Source organism: Balaenoptera acutorostrata, chromosome 16 (assembly GCF_949987535.1).
Source record: "Balaenoptera acutorostrata chromosome 16, mBalAcu1.1, whole genome shotgun sequence".
Classification (NCBI taxonomy): domain Eukaryota; kingdom Metazoa; phylum Chordata; class Mammalia; order Artiodactyla; family Balaenopteridae; genus Balaenoptera; species Balaenoptera acutorostrata.
The window spans coordinates 48946632-48966799 of NC_080079.1; the positions used below are offsets into that span (position 1 = coordinate 48946632).

General features: G+C 41.3%; 1 protein-coding gene across 1 annotated transcript in view; it reads right to left on the reverse strand.

Moving 5' to 3' along the window:
• The window catches only part of WDFY4 (WDFY family member 4), a 254300-nt gene that overhangs the window by 100132 nt on the left and 134000 nt on the right, over positions 1-20168 (reverse strand). Inside the window, exon 40 of the mRNA XM_007178732.2 lies at positions 5130-5207. Within this exon, the coding sequence (XP_007178794.2) occupies positions 5130-5207 (78 nt within the window). The remainder of the gene's footprint in view (positions 1-5129; positions 5208-20168) is intronic.

Here is a 20168-nt window from a genome sequence, read left to right on the forward strand (position 1 = left end):
TCACAAACGTAACATAAAGAGAAAAGAAACTCATTGTCATGTATGAGGCTGAGCCTCTCACCTGCTCTATCTCATTTCCTCTACACAGTGACACCATAAGTGAGTCTTGGAACTTGTAAGTACTTTCTATTATCCTCATGAAGGAACCAAGTCTAGGAGAGGAGAAGTGACTTCCCCAAGGACCAACCGGTGACCAAGCTAAGGCTGAAACCCAGCCTGTCTAATTCCAGAGCCTTCACTTCAGCCTGCGTGCTTGATTCTTTTCCTAGGGCCCTGGTATCATTTCATTAAGTCGTGATTTCTGCCAGTATTACTTCAAAGACTGACAGACTTAGATCTAGACCATTTTGAATGGGAAAATCGTTCTCAGAACTTGAAAATTCTCACAAAAACATGACAGATGGTATAGTTCTAAGTACGTGGTCTTTTGGTGTCCGATGAACCTGGGCTGTCACGATGTTTCTGCTTTTCACTAGCAGTTTCATCTGAAGGAGACTTAGCATCCTCATCAGTCAAATTCAGTTAGTAATATTACCACAATAATAAAACCATGGGTTTATGTAAGGATCAAATGAGACAATATTTTCAAGAGTTTAATACGGTGCCTTACCCAACTTAAGCAGTTAGTATTATTATTGTGAATAAAGCAAATTCTGTTTCAAAACAAGATTATTTTGTTTCTCCACAGTTCTTAAATTCATATCCTAAATAGTTATAGCATTTTACAAGTACTCTAATTGTTTAATAAAAAACTCCAGAAAAATAATGACTATCCAAAGCCTTTTATAAGGGATTTGGTTATATGAAATGAACACTTGTTTGGGGAAAATATTTCAGCTCCTAGGAGATTGCTGCTGCATTTGTAATTCCATATTGAGCTTCACAGAGGATGAACAATCCCAAGCTATTGGGTTGTTCATCCGGGGTTTCAAATTAGTCTTTTAAGAGCATCCCTTCCACCCTAAGGCTTCACCTATGCAACCTGGAGGTTCACGGCTGCCTGAGTCTTCATCACAGGGCAAATGTGTTGTCTGAATATCTGCAGCTAGACAGATGTGTGTCAGTGATAAGATCCCTCATTCATGCCTCAGAGATGAATGACTGTTTAGTCCATGATGGAAGGCTGTATGTGGTCCCAAGACAAAGGACATGAGATGACTAAATAAGCAAAAGTCCTGAGTTCCTGCACCTGCAAGGTGTTCTGTAATGCCCATGCTTCTGCACAAGGTAAGGTCCGCATTCAGTTCAAACCTTGAGCCGGCCAAATGCCACACCAGACACAGGGGCAGGGATGCTGGTGTATTAGAGGCAGCTATGATTCTCAGCCAAATAGAAACTCTTGGGTAGCATCACTGAGACTTTCCTCTTGGCAACCAGACCTTCCCTACTTTCAGTTCCCGGTGCTGGGGTGCAGCTGACCCCAGCCCTGGCTTCAGTGGGTGATGAATGGTTGTAGGATGGGCTAGTGAGCATCATTCTCTGGGACTGGAACTGGTGGCCTCTAGAGCCCGTATAGAGCAGACTGCCGAGAGGTGGATGTGTACACGTTCAAGGCTGCCCACATTGCGCCGGCCAACCTTATGTGCATCAGGAAAAGGCACCTGATGTATCTGCATTGAGGCATACACAGCCTACAGGCAGGCCTCTCAGCAATGAGACAGTCCCTTTGTGCAAGTTAGATAATTTCCCACCCTTTATATGAGCCCTGCTTGGTTCCAGGATGTATAGACTGGGGAGCAGAGCATGAGTTCACTCCAGCCTCAAAAGCTCTCTCCTCCATGTGCCTTGTTGCCTCAAACATATTAGTAATCTCATACACTTGTGTGTTTATGTTTGTGTGAACATGTGTTTGTGTGTGTGTGTGAAAAAGAGAGAAAGAAAAGAGAGAGAGGGAGAGAGGAGGCAGATTCCTTAAAGCAGAGTTTGAATACCTGGATCCAGCTCTTCTTGAAGTGTGATCTTCTCCTGGATTTTTCAAAATATTTCATGTGTTGCCTAAGCCAGTTTGAGTTGAGTTTCTGATAGTTACATCTGAAAGAGCTGTTACCAAAATGTAATGGATATATAGAGACTGAGCAAGAAATGGAAACAGCCTGTTGGCCCCCAGACAGCCCAAAAGAGAGGGGACAGAGAAGTGTCCCTCACACACTAAAAGAAAGGCCATTTCTGGGGTGGAAGGCATCTTGCATAGAACTTTAAGCAGTAAAAACGTAATTTTTTTAAAAATATAGACAAAATGAGGCATGTCTGTAAGGTATGATGAGGACTCAGTATAAGAACAGATGGCCTGGGTATATCACAGAGCAGAGCCAGAGCAGCCGGACCACAGAGAAGAGAACAAATGTAACTGGAAATGGCAAAGGGGCATCTGGGCAGGGCCAGAGCAGAGGCACCTGTTTTTGTCGGCACTTCTGGAGTGATGAGAAATTTGGGAGATTAAATATCAGAATTGCACGATTTGCTGGTGATGGGATGATGAGGTATACAGATGATGCTTGGGTTAGCTTCCAGGGCACTGGGTGACGCTATCTTGTCATGCTGTGAGCACCTGCATCTCCAGTGACCTCTCAGGTGTAAGTAAAATGCCCAGTTGGAAAAGTCTTACGCAACCTGTTACTGAGAGCCGTGTGGGCGGGGGCCCTTGAACCTCATTATCTCCACCCTCTTGGAAGGACCTCACGGAGTGTAATTAGGAGAAGCTGTCCTTGAAGAACATGGCATATTTCACAAGGCTGATTTCTTTCCAGAACTTGGACTTGACTTCTCTGGAAGTGGAGTAGGGCCTTCGTCGGGACAGTCTACTACCCCTTAAAAGAAAGCCGGGTGAACACTCCAGACCCCATTATCTCTGGTAGATGGTGATAACACCTGCATTCTTTTAAACGTCGAAACAATCTGTCTTAAATATTTAAACACTTGGAAAGTATCCTCATGGATTAGCCTCAAAATGCTGATTTTCTCAAAAATACTTCAATCAACAGTAAAACTCTGTACCACTTTCTCAAGTACTCTCTGAGCCCCAGTCAGGCCCGCTGCTGAAAATAAGCCAGACTGATGTTCCAGGAGGCTGGACCCTTGCGTTATGGGCTCAGAGCCTCTGCTGAGGTTCTTCTGTCCTTCCCCATGAACCTTCAGTTTTTCAAATTTCAGCAGAAATCCACCAGTTACCACAGAGCACATTTCTCCTAGCCATGACCAAATCTTCCAGGCTTTTCCAACCATAAGAAGAGAAATGGTCAGACTCTTGACTAGATGCTGATTTGAACGTTTAGATAAACAACATCCTCTGTCTTGAAATGGAACAAGCGTGATGGGGATATCCCTAAATAAAGGATGCAATCCTAAATGATTCATCTTATTTTTCCCCCAATGGCAGCTGAATTTATTAGCCATATGGCTAGTCCTGAATGAAGTTGGTGAATTCAAGCAGTAAGGCACTCACATGCGAGGTCCTGTCCAAGGGGCACAGATAACACACAAATATAAGCCAGCAGGACACCTACCCAGCAGTGCAGTGCACCTACCCCCAAACCGCCTCTCCCACCCCTGCATGTCTAATAAACTGCCCACCTCCTTACGTAGCACAGCCTGTGTTGCTAGTCTGTATGTTTCTGGGGTGCACGCTGTGCATCTCACAAATCCTTATTCGTGGGGGCATGTTGTGGGTTCCCAAACAAGCACATATGGAGGGAATTGGATCAGGTTACTTGGCTTAAGTTGATCAGAGCCTATTTTGTTTCCCTTGAACTTGGGGACTACTGTTTCACCATTCCTTGACCCCTCACCTTACCCCAGGCACACCCAATGGTTCCTTACACCCCACTGCTCCTCTCTTTGTAGTAGAACATCCTAGTATTGGCCTTATCACCCTGCTTTAATTTCTTTACTCTTGGTCCCTCTACTGAGTGTTAAGAACCTTCAACCAGAGGAGTATCATTATCATCTCTGCCTTTCCTACACCTAGCAAGGCTTTGGCACAGAGAAATTGTAAAGTAAAAATATAATTTGTCAAGTTTTAATTCTATTGTTGTGTTCTATTACTAGCAATCATTTTAGAAAATTTTTGTTAACAACAATAATACCACCTAAAAATGAACTTCTTAGCCATTCATTAACCACATATGGGACATCTATTCCCTGCCAGCCACTGTCTAGGTGTTCCACACTCACTCTTTAACCTTTACAGGTAGGCAGTATTATCCTGTCTTAAAGATGGGGACCCTGAGGCTCAGACTAGGCTCAGTCCTAGGAAGGGGCAGACCTGAGATTCAAATAGAGATCTCCCTGGCATGACAGCCAGTGCTCTTTACCTAGACTGTACAGAAATCACTCCTAGAGAGAGGTTTTCAACATCTAAACCTACCCTCATCAGTGGCAACCCACTGTCCTTAGGAGAACATGCAAAACCCCTAAAGTGGCAGCAAGCCACTCTGCTTGCTCTGGCCCTGCCTCATCTTCATTCACCCTTGTCCCTTCCCAGCTCAGGTCATCCCAGTCACTTCCTCTTCTTCCACTTAACTGATGACATCCAGTGCTTTCCTGACTCAGGAGCTTCACACATTCCCTCCCCTTAGTCAAAACCACTTCCTTAAAATACTTTAGCCCATATTCCTCCTTCTTCAGATTTCAACTTAAAGATCACTTCCTTGGAGAGGGCCTCTGATCTGCCCAAATTAAAGTCTTCCCCTTGTTACACTCTCCCATTATACTTGTATTTTCCCTGTCTATTGCTCTTTCCAAGTTATAATGATCTATTTATTTGTGCACTTATTTAATGTATATCTCTCCTTTAGAGTAAGCTACCTGAGAGTGAGGCCCACGTCTGCTGTGTTTACAATCGTGCCCCTAGCTCCTAGCACAGGATCTCAGGCACCCTGGGCATTGATGCCTATTTACTAATGAATGAATGAGTAGATAAGTGGATGGAAACACTGCCTATCTCCTCAGCTGCTGACAGTGTGGGTCCAAATCCCATGGCACAGGTCATGAAGGTAGGACTGAATCCTTGATGACCAATTATTGGCTTAGCCAATTTAGAATTTAAACCAAAGGGTCTTATGATTCTTTATTTCAGGTTCAAGGTAGATTCTGGTCTACTGTGCAAAGAAGGGAATTGCCTTGTTTCTTACCTGTATGTGATCTTTGTATAGAGATGCATATAGTTCCTGTCCTTTTCGTCTGTAGTTCTCGATACATGACACGAAGTCCTGGAGAAGAGACAAAACAAGTCACAACAGCTGTGATTTTAGATAAGAACTAAATAACAGCTAATAACAGCTGTGATTTTAGATAAGAACTTCTCTACTCTGACCAGTTGTCGGGGGAGGTAAGAGTTACAGGACTTGTTGGTCAAATCAATCACAACCTCATGAATACATGTATCACCTATGCTGTTACATTCACATACACACTCACATACATGCTTATGGGTTACTTCCACTTCCAGCTACGATGAACTAGCTTGTAGCAGATAAATCTTCCTCCCAAGAATAACTAGAAAAGCTAGAATATAATAGATAAATTAAAATGGAATTCTAAAAAATGTTCAAGTAACTCACATTTATGGAATAGTGCACCCAACAATAGGAAAATACACATTTTTCAAGCCCCCACAAAATATATACCAAGACAAACTACATGTTGGACCATAAAACAAATCTCAACAAATTTTTAAAAAATTAAAACCTGCAAAATATGTTCTCTGACCATAACAGAATCAAACTGAAATCAGTAACAGGAAATCTCCAAACACTTGGGAACTAAACAATATACTTCTAAATAATCCATGGATCAAAAAGTAAGTCTCGGGGCTTCCCTGGTGGCGCAGTGGTTGAGAATCTGCCTGCTAATGCAGGGGACACGGGTTCGAGCCCTGGTCTGGGAAGATCCCACATGCCACGGAGCAGCTGGGCCCGTGAGCCACAATTGCTGAGCCTGCGCGTCTGGAGCCTGTGCCCCGCGACGGGAGGGGCCGCGATAGAGAAAGGCCCGCGCACCGCGATGAAGAGCGGTCCCCGCACCGCGATGAAGAGTGGCCCCCGCTTGCCGCAACTGGAGAAAGCCCTCGCACGAACCGAAGACCCAACACAGCCAAAAATAAATAAATAAATAAATAAATAAATAAGAAAATCCTTTAAAAAAAAAAAAAAAAGTAAGTCTCAAGGGAAATTTCTAAAAATACATAGTACAGTATGTATCAAAATTTGTCGCATAGCTAAAACAATGCTGAGAGAGAAATATATGTCACCAAATGCATGCATTAGAAAAGAGTTAAGTTTTAGAAAATCTGAACAGACCAATAACAAATAGGGAGGTTAAATTAGTGATCAAATACTTCTCAAAAAAGAAAAGCCCAGGACCGGATGGCTTCACAGGAGAAGTCTATCAAATATTCAAAGAAGAATTAATACCAAACCTTCTTAAATTTCCAAAAAATAGAAGAAGAGGGAATACTTCCTAACTCATCATATGAGGCCAGCATCACTCTAATACCAAAGTCAGGCAAAGACACCACAAAAAAAGAAAATTAAAGAGCAATATCCCTGATGAACACAGATGCAAAAATCCTCCATAAAATACTGGCAAACAGAATTCAACAGCACATTACAAGAATCATATACCATGATCAAGTAGGATTTATCCCTGGGATGCAAGGATGGTTCAATGTATGCAAATCAATCAAGGTGATACATCACATTAACAGAACAAAAGAAAAAAAAACCATCATCACACAGTTCATTATATATATAAGTTTTATGTATATATAAAATTCAGCCTTTAAAAAGAAGGAAACTGTGCTGTTTGCAACAACATAGATGAACCTGGAGGACACTATGCTAAGTGAAATAAGCCAGAACACTGCATGATCTCACTTATATATGGACTCTAAAATAGTCAAATTCATAGAAGTAGAGAGTAGAATGGTGGTTTCCGGGAGCTGGGGAGAGGCAGAAATGGGGATATGTTGATTACAGGATACAGAGCTTCAGTCATGCAAAATAGTGAGTTCTGAAAATCTAATGTACAGCATTGTGACTCTAGTTAACAATATTGTACTATATATTCGAAATTTGTTAAGAAGTTAGAACTTAAGTGGTCCATCAGAAAATAAAAGGTAACTGTGAATTACCTTGATTGTGGTGATTATTTCACAATGTATATGTGCATCAAAACATCAAGTTGTGAATCTTAAATATATACAATTTTACCCTAATAAAGATGAAAAGATCTTAAATTAAAATATTTTTAAATGATGTAATCTTAAAATGTTTTGTATCATAGAGCCTATCTGAAAAAAACAAAAAGTAAACATTTTAAGTCAATCTAAGGTCCCACTCAAGGAACTAGAATAAAAGAGAAAAATAAGGGCTTCCCTGGTGGCGCAGTGGTTGAGAATCTGCCTGCTAATGCAGGGGACACGGGTTCGAGCCCTGGTCTGGGAAGATCCCACATGCCACGGAGCGGCTGGGCCCGTGAGCTACAATTGCTGAGCCTGCGCGTCTGGAGCCTGTGCCCCGCGACGGGAGGGGCCGCGATAGAGAAAGGCCCGCGCACCGCGATGAAGAGCGGTCCCCGCACCGCGATGAAGAGTGGCCCCCGCTTGCCGCAACTGGAGAAAGCCCTCGCACGAACCGAAGACCCAACACAGCCAAAAATAAATAAATAAATAAATAAATAAATAAGAAAATCCTTTAAAAAAAAAAAAAAAAAGAGAAAAATAAACCCAAAGCAAGCAGAAGGAAGGAAATAACAAAAGTAAGAGCAGAAATCAATGCAATTAAAAACAGAAGAACATGGAGAAAATCATTGAAACAAAACTGCTTCTTTGAAAAGATCGATAAAACTTACAAACCTGTAGAAATACTGACAAAGATAAAAAGAAGACACATATTGCCAATATAAAGAATGAAATAGAGGCTATCCCTACAGACCCCGCAGACATCAAAAAGATAGCAAGGGAATATTACAAACAACTACATACACATAAATGTGACAACTTAGATTAAATGGACAAATTCTTTGCAAAAACATAAATTACCATATCTCAACCAATATAATATAGATCATTGGAATAGACTATAACAGTTAAGGAAATTGAATTCATAATTTAAATACTCCCCCCAAATAAATTTCCAGGTCCATATGATTTTGCTTGAGTATTTTACAAAATATTTAAGCAAGAATTAACATAAATTTTACAAAATATCTTCCAGAAAATAGAAAAAATTGGTACACTTCCCAATTTGTTTTATGAAGCTAGCAATACCCTTATACTTTTACACCACAACCAGACAAATAGAGTACAGGAAAATAAACCTATCTTTCATGAATAGAGATGAAAAATTCTTTCTTTTTTCTTTTTTTAACATCTTTATTGAAGTATAATTGCTTTATAATGGTGTGTTAGTTTCTGCTGTATAACAAAGTGAATCAGCTATACATATACACATATCCTGGTATACCCTCCCTCTTGCGTCTCCCTCCCACCCTCCCTATCCCACCCTCTAGGTGGTCACAAAGCACTGAGCTGATCTCCCTGTGCTATGCGGCTGCTTCCCACTAGCTATCTATTTTACATTTGGTAGTGTATATATGTCCATGCCACTCTCTCACTTCGTCCCAGCTTACCCTTCTCTCTCCCTGTGTCCTCAAGCCCATTCTCTATGTCTGCGTCTTTACTCCTCTCCTGCCCCTAGGTTCTTCAGAACCAGTTTGTGTTTTGTTTTTTTTTTAAGATTCTATATATATGTATTAGCATACGGTATTTGTTTTTCTCTTTCTGACTTACTTCACTCTGTATGACACTCTCTAGGTCCATCCACCTCACTACAAATAACTCAATTTCGTTTCTTTTTATGGCTGAGTAATATTCCATTGTATATATGCACCACATCTTCTTTATCCATTCATCTGTCAATGGACACTTAGGTTGCTTCCATGTCCTGGCTATTGTAATAGAGATATAAAAATTCTTAACAAAATATTAGCAAATAGAACTTAGCAATGCATAAAAAGAATTACATACAATGACCAAGTGGGTTTATTCCAGGAACACAAAGCTGGTAAATACCCAAAAAGCAATCAATATAATCTACCATATTAGTAGGTTAAAGAAGAAAATGACATGATTATATCAATTGATGCAGAATAGCATTTGAAAAAATTCAACATTCATTCATAATAAAACTCTCAGAAAACCAGGAATAGAGGGGAACTACCTTAACGTAATAAAGATCATCTACAAAACCCCACAGCTAACATTATATTTAATGTGAAACAATAAATGCTTTCTCTCTAAGACTGGAAACAAACCAAAGATGTCTGCTTTTATTGCTCTCATTCAACAAATTGCTGAAGTTCTTAGATTTTACACCAAAAGCATAAAAGAAAAAAAATAATGAATTGGATCTCATCAACATTAAAAACTTTTGCTCCACAAAAACCCACATAAAAATGATGTAATAATACGCTACAATCTAGGAGAAAATATTTGCAAGTCACATCAATCAAAGGACTAGTATGAAGAACTCTTAAATCTCAACAGCAGAAAAAAAAAATCCCATTAGAATATGCACAAAAGACATGAATAGACATAAAGGGGACATGCAGATCGCGATGAAGCACATGAGCACTATGTTCTACACCATTATCCATTAAGAAAATGAAAATAAAAACCACAATGAGAAATCACTACACACCTATCTGAATGGTTAAAATTAAGAGGTGACAACACCAAATGCTGGTGATGATACAGAGCAACTTGATCACTCATACATTGCTGGTGGAATGTATGGTACAGCCACTCTGGAAAATAGGTCAGTAGATTTTTTTCAAATCTAGGCAACTACCATAGTATCCAGCAGTTGTAACCTCTGGGGATTTATCACAGTGAAATGAAAACTTATACTCACACAACAACCTGTACGTGAATGTTTATAGAAGCTTTATTCATAATAGACAAAAACTGGAAACAACCCAGATGACCTTCAATAGGTGAATGATTAAAGAAAGTATGAAACATCCATACCATGGAACACTGCTCAGCAATAAAAAAGAATGAACTGTTGATACATGCAACAACCTGGATGAATCTGAACAGAATTATGCTGAGTAAGAAAAGACAATCCCAAAAGGGCAACATGAGAACTTGTAGTGATGGAAATGTTTCGTAATGTGATACTGTATTACAGTTTTGCAAGATGATACCATTGTGAGAAACTGGATAAAGGGTACATGGGATCGCTCTGTATTATTTCTTACCATTGCATGTGAATCTACAATTTGCAAAATAATCATTATATGTAGTCCTCACCACTAGGAACTCATAGGAAAAAAAAAAAAATCTTCACTTAAGAATGTCATTGATGGGGCTTCCCTGGCGGCGCAGTGGTTGAGAATCCACCTGCCAATGCAAGGAACATGGGTTTGATCCCTGGTCTGGGAAGATCCCACATGCCGAGGAGCAACTAAGCCCATGTGCCACAACTGCTGAGCCTGTGCTCTAGAGTCCACGAGCCACAGCTACTGAGCCCATGTGCTGCAACTACTGAAGCCTGTGCACCTACAGCCCGTGCTCCACAACAGGAGAAGCCACCGCAATGAGAAACCCGTACACCACAATGAAGAGTAGCCCCTGCTCACCGCAACTAGAGAGAGCCTGCGTGCAGCAACGAAGATGCAACGCAGCCAAAAATAAATAAATAAAATAATTTATTAAAAAAATAAATAAAATGGAAAAATAAAAGGATCCTGCTACATAGAAGTACAACTTTGAAAAAAAAAAAAAAGAATGTCATTGATGAAACAGTACAAATGATTAATTTTATGAAATCTCAATCTTTGAATACAGTCTTTTTTAACAGTCTGTGTGATAAATGGGAAATCTGCATAAAGCACTTCTGAATACCAAAAACCATGATGGTCATTTCAAGGAAAAGCACTTGTATAATGGTTAGAGTTGTGAGCTGAACTAGTTGCTTTTGTCATAGAACATCACTTTTATTTGAAAGAATGACTGACAGACAAAACTAAAGTTATGAACACTTGGATATCTGGCAGATCTTTTCTTGAAAATGAACAAAGTGAACCTGTCATATCAAATAAAACCACTGACAGTATTTTCTGCCTATGATGAAATTTGGGCTTTCAAATTTCGAATATTAGAATGTTGAAAAGCTTGTACCTGCCTCTGTGAGCCTGACAGTTTCTCAGTAGATAAATATTTTTCTGATAAGATTGGTGGTACATGAATATGATTTTTCCATATTGCATAATGAAACATGTCAACGTTTGGGAGATCTCGTAACTCAGGGAACCAATATTCTCATTGTATGTTACTTGCATGCTCCAATGCATGTTACAAATCATGTATGGGTTAAAATATCCATTCAAAGTACAAGATAATCAATACATTTTACTGTAACAGAGTACAAAAATTTCACTGATAAAAGTTTCAAGTAACCTTTCAGAAACTACTACTTGTTGAATGTTGGTGTAGTATCAAAGAAGAATATCTATAATTTTCTGAAAATTCTATTAAAATACTCCTTTCTTTTCTAACTACATATCTGTGAAAGACCAGATTTTCTTCATGTATTTCAACCAAAAAAAAAAAAAAGTATTACAACTGATTGAATAAAGAAGCAGATATGAGAATCCAGCTGTCTTCTACTAAGCCAGATAGATATTAAGGAATTTGCAAAAATATAAAACAGTACTACTCTTTTCACAATTTTTTGTTTTGAAAATTATAGTTATTTATTAAAAATATTACAACTGATTGAATAAAGAAGCAGATGAGAATCCAGCTGTCTTCTACTAAGCCAGATAGATATTAAGGAATTTGCAAAAATATAAAACAGTACTACTCTTTTCACAATTTTTTGTTTTGAAAATTATAGTTATTTATTAAAAATGCTATTTATGCTTACATATAATAGATTTATTACTGCTGTCTTAAAATGAATTAATAAATGCCTTATTTTTAAAATTCTGTTTTAATTTCTAACATGGTAAATATCAATAGATACAATCGATATAAACAACAGCTCTTTGAAGTCTCAATAATTTTTAAGAGGGTAAACAGGTCCTGAGACCAAAAAGTCTGAGAACTCTATGAAAATGTTGGTCAATTGCTATGCAAATGAATGAACTACTACTTCATGAAAAGACATGGATAAATTTCACACAGTTTGGAATGAAATAAGCCAGAAAGAAGAGCATATGATATGTTATTTCACACACATAAAAGTAAAATGTGGAAAACTGATGTATATTAGCTGCCAGGAAATTGGCTACTTTGGGGGTGCTAAAGACTAGAATCGGGCATGGAGTGGGGGGTGCTTCTGGGGAGCCGTCAATGTTGTATTTTTTAATCTGGGTAGTGGTCACATGTTCACTCCATGAAAATTCTTAAATCTACATATTTATGATTGGAACACTTTTTTTCTATGTGTGCTATACTTCAATAAAATAAAAAAATATTTACCAGCAAAGACTCAAAACTATGGAAACAATATAATTTTTAAAACCCCAGTTACTGTTTTGGAGTAGTGGGAATAGGGTGATTTCTTTCTTTCTTTCTTCTTCTTTTTTTTGTTTACAAAATTTTCCTTAATATTGCTGTTACACGTTTATACACATTTACAAGTAACAATCATTATGAGCAGCGCAAGTGACATAAAACGCTGACAAATTTGACTAATTTTACATCTAATTTTACATCTAAGGCACAAGCCCGGTCTTTTTTGTAATATGATGCTTGGGAGATGTGCGGCGGGAGAAGAGAACTCGTGGGGGAACTTGGACACAAAGCAGCCCCTGTCAAACAACGAATGTGCTATCTCACTGAAGAACAGGCCTGGTATGGATCATCCCAGGGGGTTAAGTGGGGGAGTTTCAGGCAGGGACACTCCAGCAAGATATATGAAAAGATATTCAGACTTTCATGCTGTTCTGAGTGCTGCTAAATCAGAGTGTTTCAGGTAGAATCAAAGTCCAGACAGCTTGGTTCCTGGCCCTTACCAGCCACATTCCATGGGCAAATCACTTAATATTTCCAATTTGATTTATCATCTATAAAATGAAGGTTAACAGTACCTCCTCTGTCTAGTCCAAAGAGATATTATAGCGATAAGATGAGACAGTAAAATGAAACTTCATAAAAGGGTCACCCAGAGACTATGTGGGTGTAAGTCATGGGTAAGATCAGTTGAAAAATTTGACCTAGATGGTCTCTTCTGAATTAACAGTTATAGAAAATGCTATATGATTTCAGTTATAAATCATATTTCCTCTTCAAATAAATACCCTATCCACAATAGCTGCAGCCCAGTGTTGTTTACACCCTTGCTCGGATATTCCATGTCTACCCTCAAATCTTCTCTCTGTTGTTAAGTTCAACAAATAGTCGTCCACCACCCACCATTTTCCAGGCCCTGCAGTACAAAGACGAGCCCCACATCTGCTTTTGTGGAGTCCAGGGGAAGAGCATATAATTATGTGTCGACATGGCCAACGTTGAGACAGAGCTATGTTTGGGACATGGTGACACAGGTCAGAGTCAGCACAAAGAAGAGGAGACCATGGTGTTCAGTGAAGGCTCCCTGGTTGAGATGCTGCTTTAGCTGAATCTCGAATGAGAGGTTTTAAATAGAAGCCTGATATGGTCCCATTAGCATTTTTGCTAACTCGCTCTGGTAGCAATTTGAAGGATGGATTTAATGAAGACAAGACCAAAAGTAGGGAGCTCCCTTAGGACACTATCATGACGGCACAAGTGAGGGCTCACAGGGTGGAATGGGTGAAGTAGAGGAGTCAAATTCAAGAACAACATGGAAAATAAAATTGGGATAAACTGGTGACTGTATGAGAGGGTAAGAATTACTCTAAAATTTCTAGTTTGCCTAATGGAACGAATTAAATTAGATAAACTAAGAAAAATTAATAGATATCACAAAAACAAGAGAAAGAGCAAGTTTAAGTGATATGAGGACATGTTGAATTTGAAGCGTCAGTGGTACAGCTGGACATCCCTAGAAGAAAGCTCGAGTGAGAGTTCCAAGTTCTATATAGACCTGTGAGCCATCAGCAATCAAATGATAAATAAACCCTGAGAGATGATAAGATGCCTCATGGAGAGTACCTGCAGAGAGGAGCTTGATGAGTCAAGGTCAGAAACCGGAGAACACTAGCAAAGTTTAGGATAGGAGAAGAAGGGTTAGAAAAGTTTAAGGAATATCAGAAAGAGAAATGTCATGGAGATCCAGGGCTGTTTAACCACAGTGAATGCATCAGAGAAGTCCTGTAGGATGAAGCCTGAAAATGTCTTGGATTTGTCTATAGAAATTGGTCTTTGGTAACTTCTACAAGTTATTTCAGAGGAGTGATTAGACGGCAGCGAGTCAACTAGAAATTTGGAGATAAGGAAAGGGAGACGATGAATACTGCCAACTCATTCAAGAAACCTGACTCTGAAGAAGAGAAAAAAAGAGGTGGGAGTAGGGCCATGCAATATAAGAGGAAGGATACAACCCAAGTGTATTGCTAGGCTGTGGGGAGCTTGGCAGTAGATGGGAGAAGGTTGAAAAGCAAAGGGAAGAGGAAGGTGGCACAGGTTCCACGGGATAAGAGAAGAGAGGATGGAATCAGCAGCCCATGTCGAGGCTGACCTGAGCCATGAGGAAGGGCTCATGTTTGGAAGCTGGATGGAAGGACTTGAGGATGGGTGCAGATGTGGATGAGTGTGTGAGCGGAACACTAGAGAGTGAGGTGCTTCACACTTGATGGCTTCCAGTTCCAGGGTAGAGTAAAGGGGAAGATGGCTCTGCTTCCCCTGAGCGCTGAGCAGGGGTGAAGGCTTGGAATAGTGGATTAGGAGGATGGGAGAGGGACCTGACCAGGGACCTAACCTGATGAGTTATATAAAAGTGTTGATAGGGGCTTCCCTGGTGGCGCAGTGGTTGAGAATCTGCCTGCCAATACAGGGGAAACGGGTTCGAGCCCTGGACTGGGAAGATCCCACATGCCGCGGAGCAACTAGGCCCGTGAGCTACAACTACTGAGCCTGCGTGTCTGGAGCTTGTGCTCCGCAACAAGAGAGGTCGCAGTAGTGAGAGGCCCGCGCACCGCGATGAAGAGTGGCCCCCACTTGCCGCAACTAGAGAAAGCCCTTGCACAGAAACGAAGACCCAACACAGCCAAAAATAAATAAATAAATTAATAAATGATAAAAATAAAGGAATTCCTTTAAAAAAATTTTTAAAAGTGTTGATAGTCCAGATATTTGTTATCCCTTGGTCCGTTCTCTCAACATTACATCCAGTTAACTAATTTGCACACAGCACTTTACAGCTGACAAAGGAGTTTCCATATGCATTATCACATTTAATATTTAGCCACCTGACAAACCTGTATTATTATTATCCCCATTCTACAGAAGAGGAAGCTGAGGACAAGTGAGATAAGTGACTCCAACAATACGGGAGTTGGCAGTGCTGGAAGATGACTTCTTGGATTCTGCCATCACGTGAGTCTCTCCCACGTGGTTTCCACCCTGTGTGTTGCCACAGTGCTAAGCAAACATTACTTTGCAATGGCTTTTGAGAGCTTTCATGCCCTGGAAAGTTGTCACACTCAGGATGTGGAGACAAGAGGAGGGCGGTTCAAGGGCGGAGGCCCATCTGCCTGGGCAGCGGTGAACACGGCACATCGATGGGGGACAAATTCAGAGCAAAGCTCTGCTTTGCTTATTGGAGCAAAATAGCCTTTGCTGAGCAACTGCCTGTGCGTTAAAGAGTTTGAGAACCTTTGAAGTAGGACCAAGGGCCTCAGAAGGCCCTTGGGAGATTTGAGAGGGAAAGCAGATCTGGTTTAAAGAGCCTCTGCCTTGCTGTCCCAGTGCCTCCTTAGGGAAGGGTTTGGCTACAGGACACAGATCAGATCTTGGAATGGGGAACAAGGCACAGCCTACCTGGAGGGTCACCTTTAAGTGAGCTGACCTCAGCTTGATGGTGCCCCGCTTTGCCAGGGGCACCCCTGGGGCTGGCCAGCTGCTGGTGACCCTCCTGCCCAAGCTCTCCCACAGGAAGCGCCTGCTGTCACTGAGGACAGTCATTACATTGTTTGTTTAAAGCATCATTAGTCCTGTAATTACAGTTGTATGGCCTAGCCAGAAAGGAGAAAGACCAATATCTAAACACAGCCTCTCAGATCCTGCTTGGAAACTTAGTACCAACATTACAGTTGCAGGTCCTGGACTCTCCAGCCAAGCACGGCACGTGTCGGGTCTGGAACTAAACTCAGTAGTAAGAAATGCCACTGTATCTACCATGTGCTGACACATATGCATGTCATTTTAATCCTTTGTCTCACAATTTTCACTGCTAGTCACTTATACTAAGGAAATCATAAGATATACGCACAAATACTCACTGAACAATATTTTCCACCATCCTATTTATAGCAGCATAAGATGAAACAATGTAAATATCAACACATGGAGGGATGGTTCATCCTTACTGTAGAGCATTATGCAGTCACCACAAATTATGCTCACAAAGGGCCAACACTAGCCCATACAGCACCTTTGTGTCCCCTTTGGGCAGATGCCATCTTGGACCTGCTTGGATAACTTGAATAGTGGGACAAAAGCTGGATTTCAGCTAATTTTTGCCATGCTGGCCAGATGCCCTTGTGCATAACCTACACAACCGTTCACGGCAGTCCTGGTGTCAAAAAAGTTTTGAGGATATGGAACCAGGTTTTTGATGTACTGAGATTTTTTTTAAAGGAGGTTAGAAAATAATATGCTAACAATAACAACAATTAAATGTGTACAGATTTTGCATGGAAAAGAAAAACTGAAAAAAAATATAGGGCCTTGGTCATTAGTGCTGTTTGCCAAGTATTTCCAGTTCTCTCCTCCTGTAGCTACATGGCATGATTCACCCTTCCTGCCACCTTTGAGCCATAGGTGAGGCCAGGGAGAGGTGTGCCAAAACTTTAAGGGCTCATGCTCTGCTTGCTAAGCTCTTTTTTAATTGCCATGGCAGTGCTCAAAGTTCTAGACAACGGCTACTCCATGAGCTGATATCACTGGGCAAGGTTAAGGCACAGAAGACTCCCAACCAACTCACAATGCACGTGTAGCACACGTGAGAAATAAACCTTTGCTATTTTAGGGCAATTAGTTTTGGGGGTGTTTGTTACTGTAACACAACTTTTCCTGAATAATACACACACCAAAAATGTCAGGAAGGGTTATAGTGGAATTGCATTAAAATACATAAAATTCATTTGGATTCATATTTGTGATCTGTGAAAAAAGATCAACAGAGCTAAGTGAAAGCAAGTGTGAGATCAATTAAATATCATGAGCACAAAGGTCAAACAATTTGAGCAACAAGATAAATAACAGGCTTAATGGATTATAGCCCAAATTATAAAACAAATACACTGGTCACCTCTCCTCCACTGGTGCAGGCTGAGAGGATGAGGATTGGATTAACAGTGTCATGTAGTTGGCTGGCAGTGAGCAACCGAGGAAACCATGTCTGTGTGAGCCCTTTGTCGTGATCGTGTAACTGGTAATTATCAAGAATGCTCTTCTCTTTCCCAGCACGCCTCCTCAGGGCCCCACAGCAGAGCATAACGCCTGCAGAGGCAGTGCTCCACATTACAGCGGCTGGGTTCCCCGCCTGAACCCCCACTAGAATAAGCTCCTCAAGGACAATGTCCATCCCTGTTCCCAAGGGTCTGGCAAATGGAGACAACAATAGATGAAAGTTTGAGAGACTGAAATGAAGCTCATAGATTTTGGCATTCCTCTGAGCTAAATTCTCTGCAGCTGGTCACTTCCTGCCCAGAGTAAAACACTGCTGATGGTCAGATATAGGGCCAGGTATAAGACTTCTGGGTCTGCAAAGAACAAAGGTCAGGAGCTGGGCAGTTCTGGCCCTCACTTCCACTGCCATGTTTAAACCCGTCTGAAATTCAATGTTTTCCTGGTTGTGAAACATTCAATAAACAGATCACATATGCAATTTTTCTATTATGTCTTCTCTACATAAGGGTGATATATCTGCCTTCAAATATCAGTTCTTACTGGACACCTGGCTTTAGTTAAAGGATAGAAGCAGTTAATGAGAAAACAATGAAATGTTTTCCCTGTTTGTTGGTAAATCTTGTATAATACCTACATGTGCACCCGTAAAATGTTAGCAGTTGGTTATGAAGAAGGTAAACAGGAACCAAGGGACAGAACGGCCTGGGTCTGCATCAAGCCATAGTCAAGGTGTCTTTGGAAGATATCTATTTGGATGACTCGGGCCAGGAAATGCTCTTTTCTCCAAGTGCCCAGATAATTGCACTTTTCTCTACTGTGGAGACATAGCCCCTGGATTCTTAATAAATGTCAAGCAATACCAGAGTAATAATCATATTTCCAGCAATAATGACAAACAACTGGTGCTTGGAGTGGGTGAAGAGGGACCAGGTCACCACAGCGCAATTCATCTCTTGTTAAATTCACTCACATATTAATTTCTAAGATGAACAGTGGTTTCTAATTTGTTTTTTTTTTTTTTGAACTGTGCTGTTTTTATTAAATTCAATTGTCATGAGATTGACTACTTTAAAAAAAAGACACTCCCATGTAGCAAAGGACAAAAGCTTCGGAACTGCAGGTACCAGGCCTTCTCAAAGAAGCCAGCTTCCCTCCTCTTTTTCTCCTTCTCGGGCACCAGAGCCTCTGTGAGACTCAGACAGATGGGAAGCACCACCGCGCCGACCTTTCCTGAACTCAGCCACGTCTCCCCAGGTTTCCGCGATCGTCGTCCTCAGAGGTGAGGCTCATGGAGACGCAGACCTCCTCGGGCAGGAGCAGAAGGGTAGGAATTACGAGAAGGGGTCTGGATGAGAGACGAATGTGAGGATCTACCTTGGAGGACTGCGACGCATGGAAACATTTTCCCCTGAACACATTTTGAGACTTGAGGTTGCTGTTACCGACTGACTCGTGTTCCCCCCAAATTCATATGTTGAAGCCCCAACTCCTAGCATCTCAGAGTATGACTGTATTTTAGAGATAGGGCCTTTAAAAAGGTAATTCAACTAAACAAGGCTGTTAGAGTGTGCACTAATCGAATCGAGTCAGTGTTCTCATAGGAAGAGGAAAAGATCCTAGGGATGCTCTCGTAGAGAAGACGGCCATTTACAAGCCACGGAGAAACCAAACCTGCAGACACCTTGATCTCAGACTTCCAGCCTCCAGAACTGTGAGAAAATAAATATCTGTTGGTGAAGCCCCTAGCCTGTGGTATTTTGCTAAGGCAACGCTGGCAAACTAATTCAGCCTCCTGACTCCAAATAATGTCTAGCACTGAGAAAGCCTGGACACTGAAACGGCATTTCAAGTAGAGATAACAAATGGGGGCTGGAGCTTATGGGGAGGGTTCCTTCTTTAGGCTGTAAGGAGAGAGACAAGGCCACTTTGGCCGGGAGCAGCACGTCACTGCCCACGACTAGAGCAGAACCCTTGGCCTGAGCTCTCAAGACGTCACTGGGTGCTATCGGGGCCCACACTGGGATCTTCCGGAGGGCAACCGCGACCACATCCCTGTGCTCCGGGATGCTGCACACACCTGCTCACCTCAGCTCTCTTGGGAGTCACACTGGGACTTGTCAGTAGGTGCCCACTGTTGGGCTGAATGTAACTCACAGGTAACATAATCAACACCAGCCCTTCCCTCTCCCTTAGGCTTGTCCCGCATAGATATGGCCGCTGTGAATTAAAAATAGTTAACTGTAGCCACAGGGGCCATGGCCAGGCAGGAAAGGGCTTTCAGAAGGGACAGTGTTTTAAAGTACAGGAGAAGCAGTTGGTCTGATGGGAGGGGGAGGCTCCTCCAAGCAGATGGGACCACATTTGCCCAATGGTAGAGATGGGAGAAGACAGGGTACATTACGATAAAATATGGAAGTGGGCCCATTTGGAGCAAACACTGTGCAAGACTATCACAGGAGAGAAACGTAGAAAAACAGTGAGAGTCAGGCTCCCTGCACTGTGGTCGTGGGTCTGAGTCCTCTTCTGGACAGAGTAGGAACAAATGATGGTTTTTAATCAGGGACATGACATGATCGGACCTGATCTTTAAAAACTCACAGTGGGG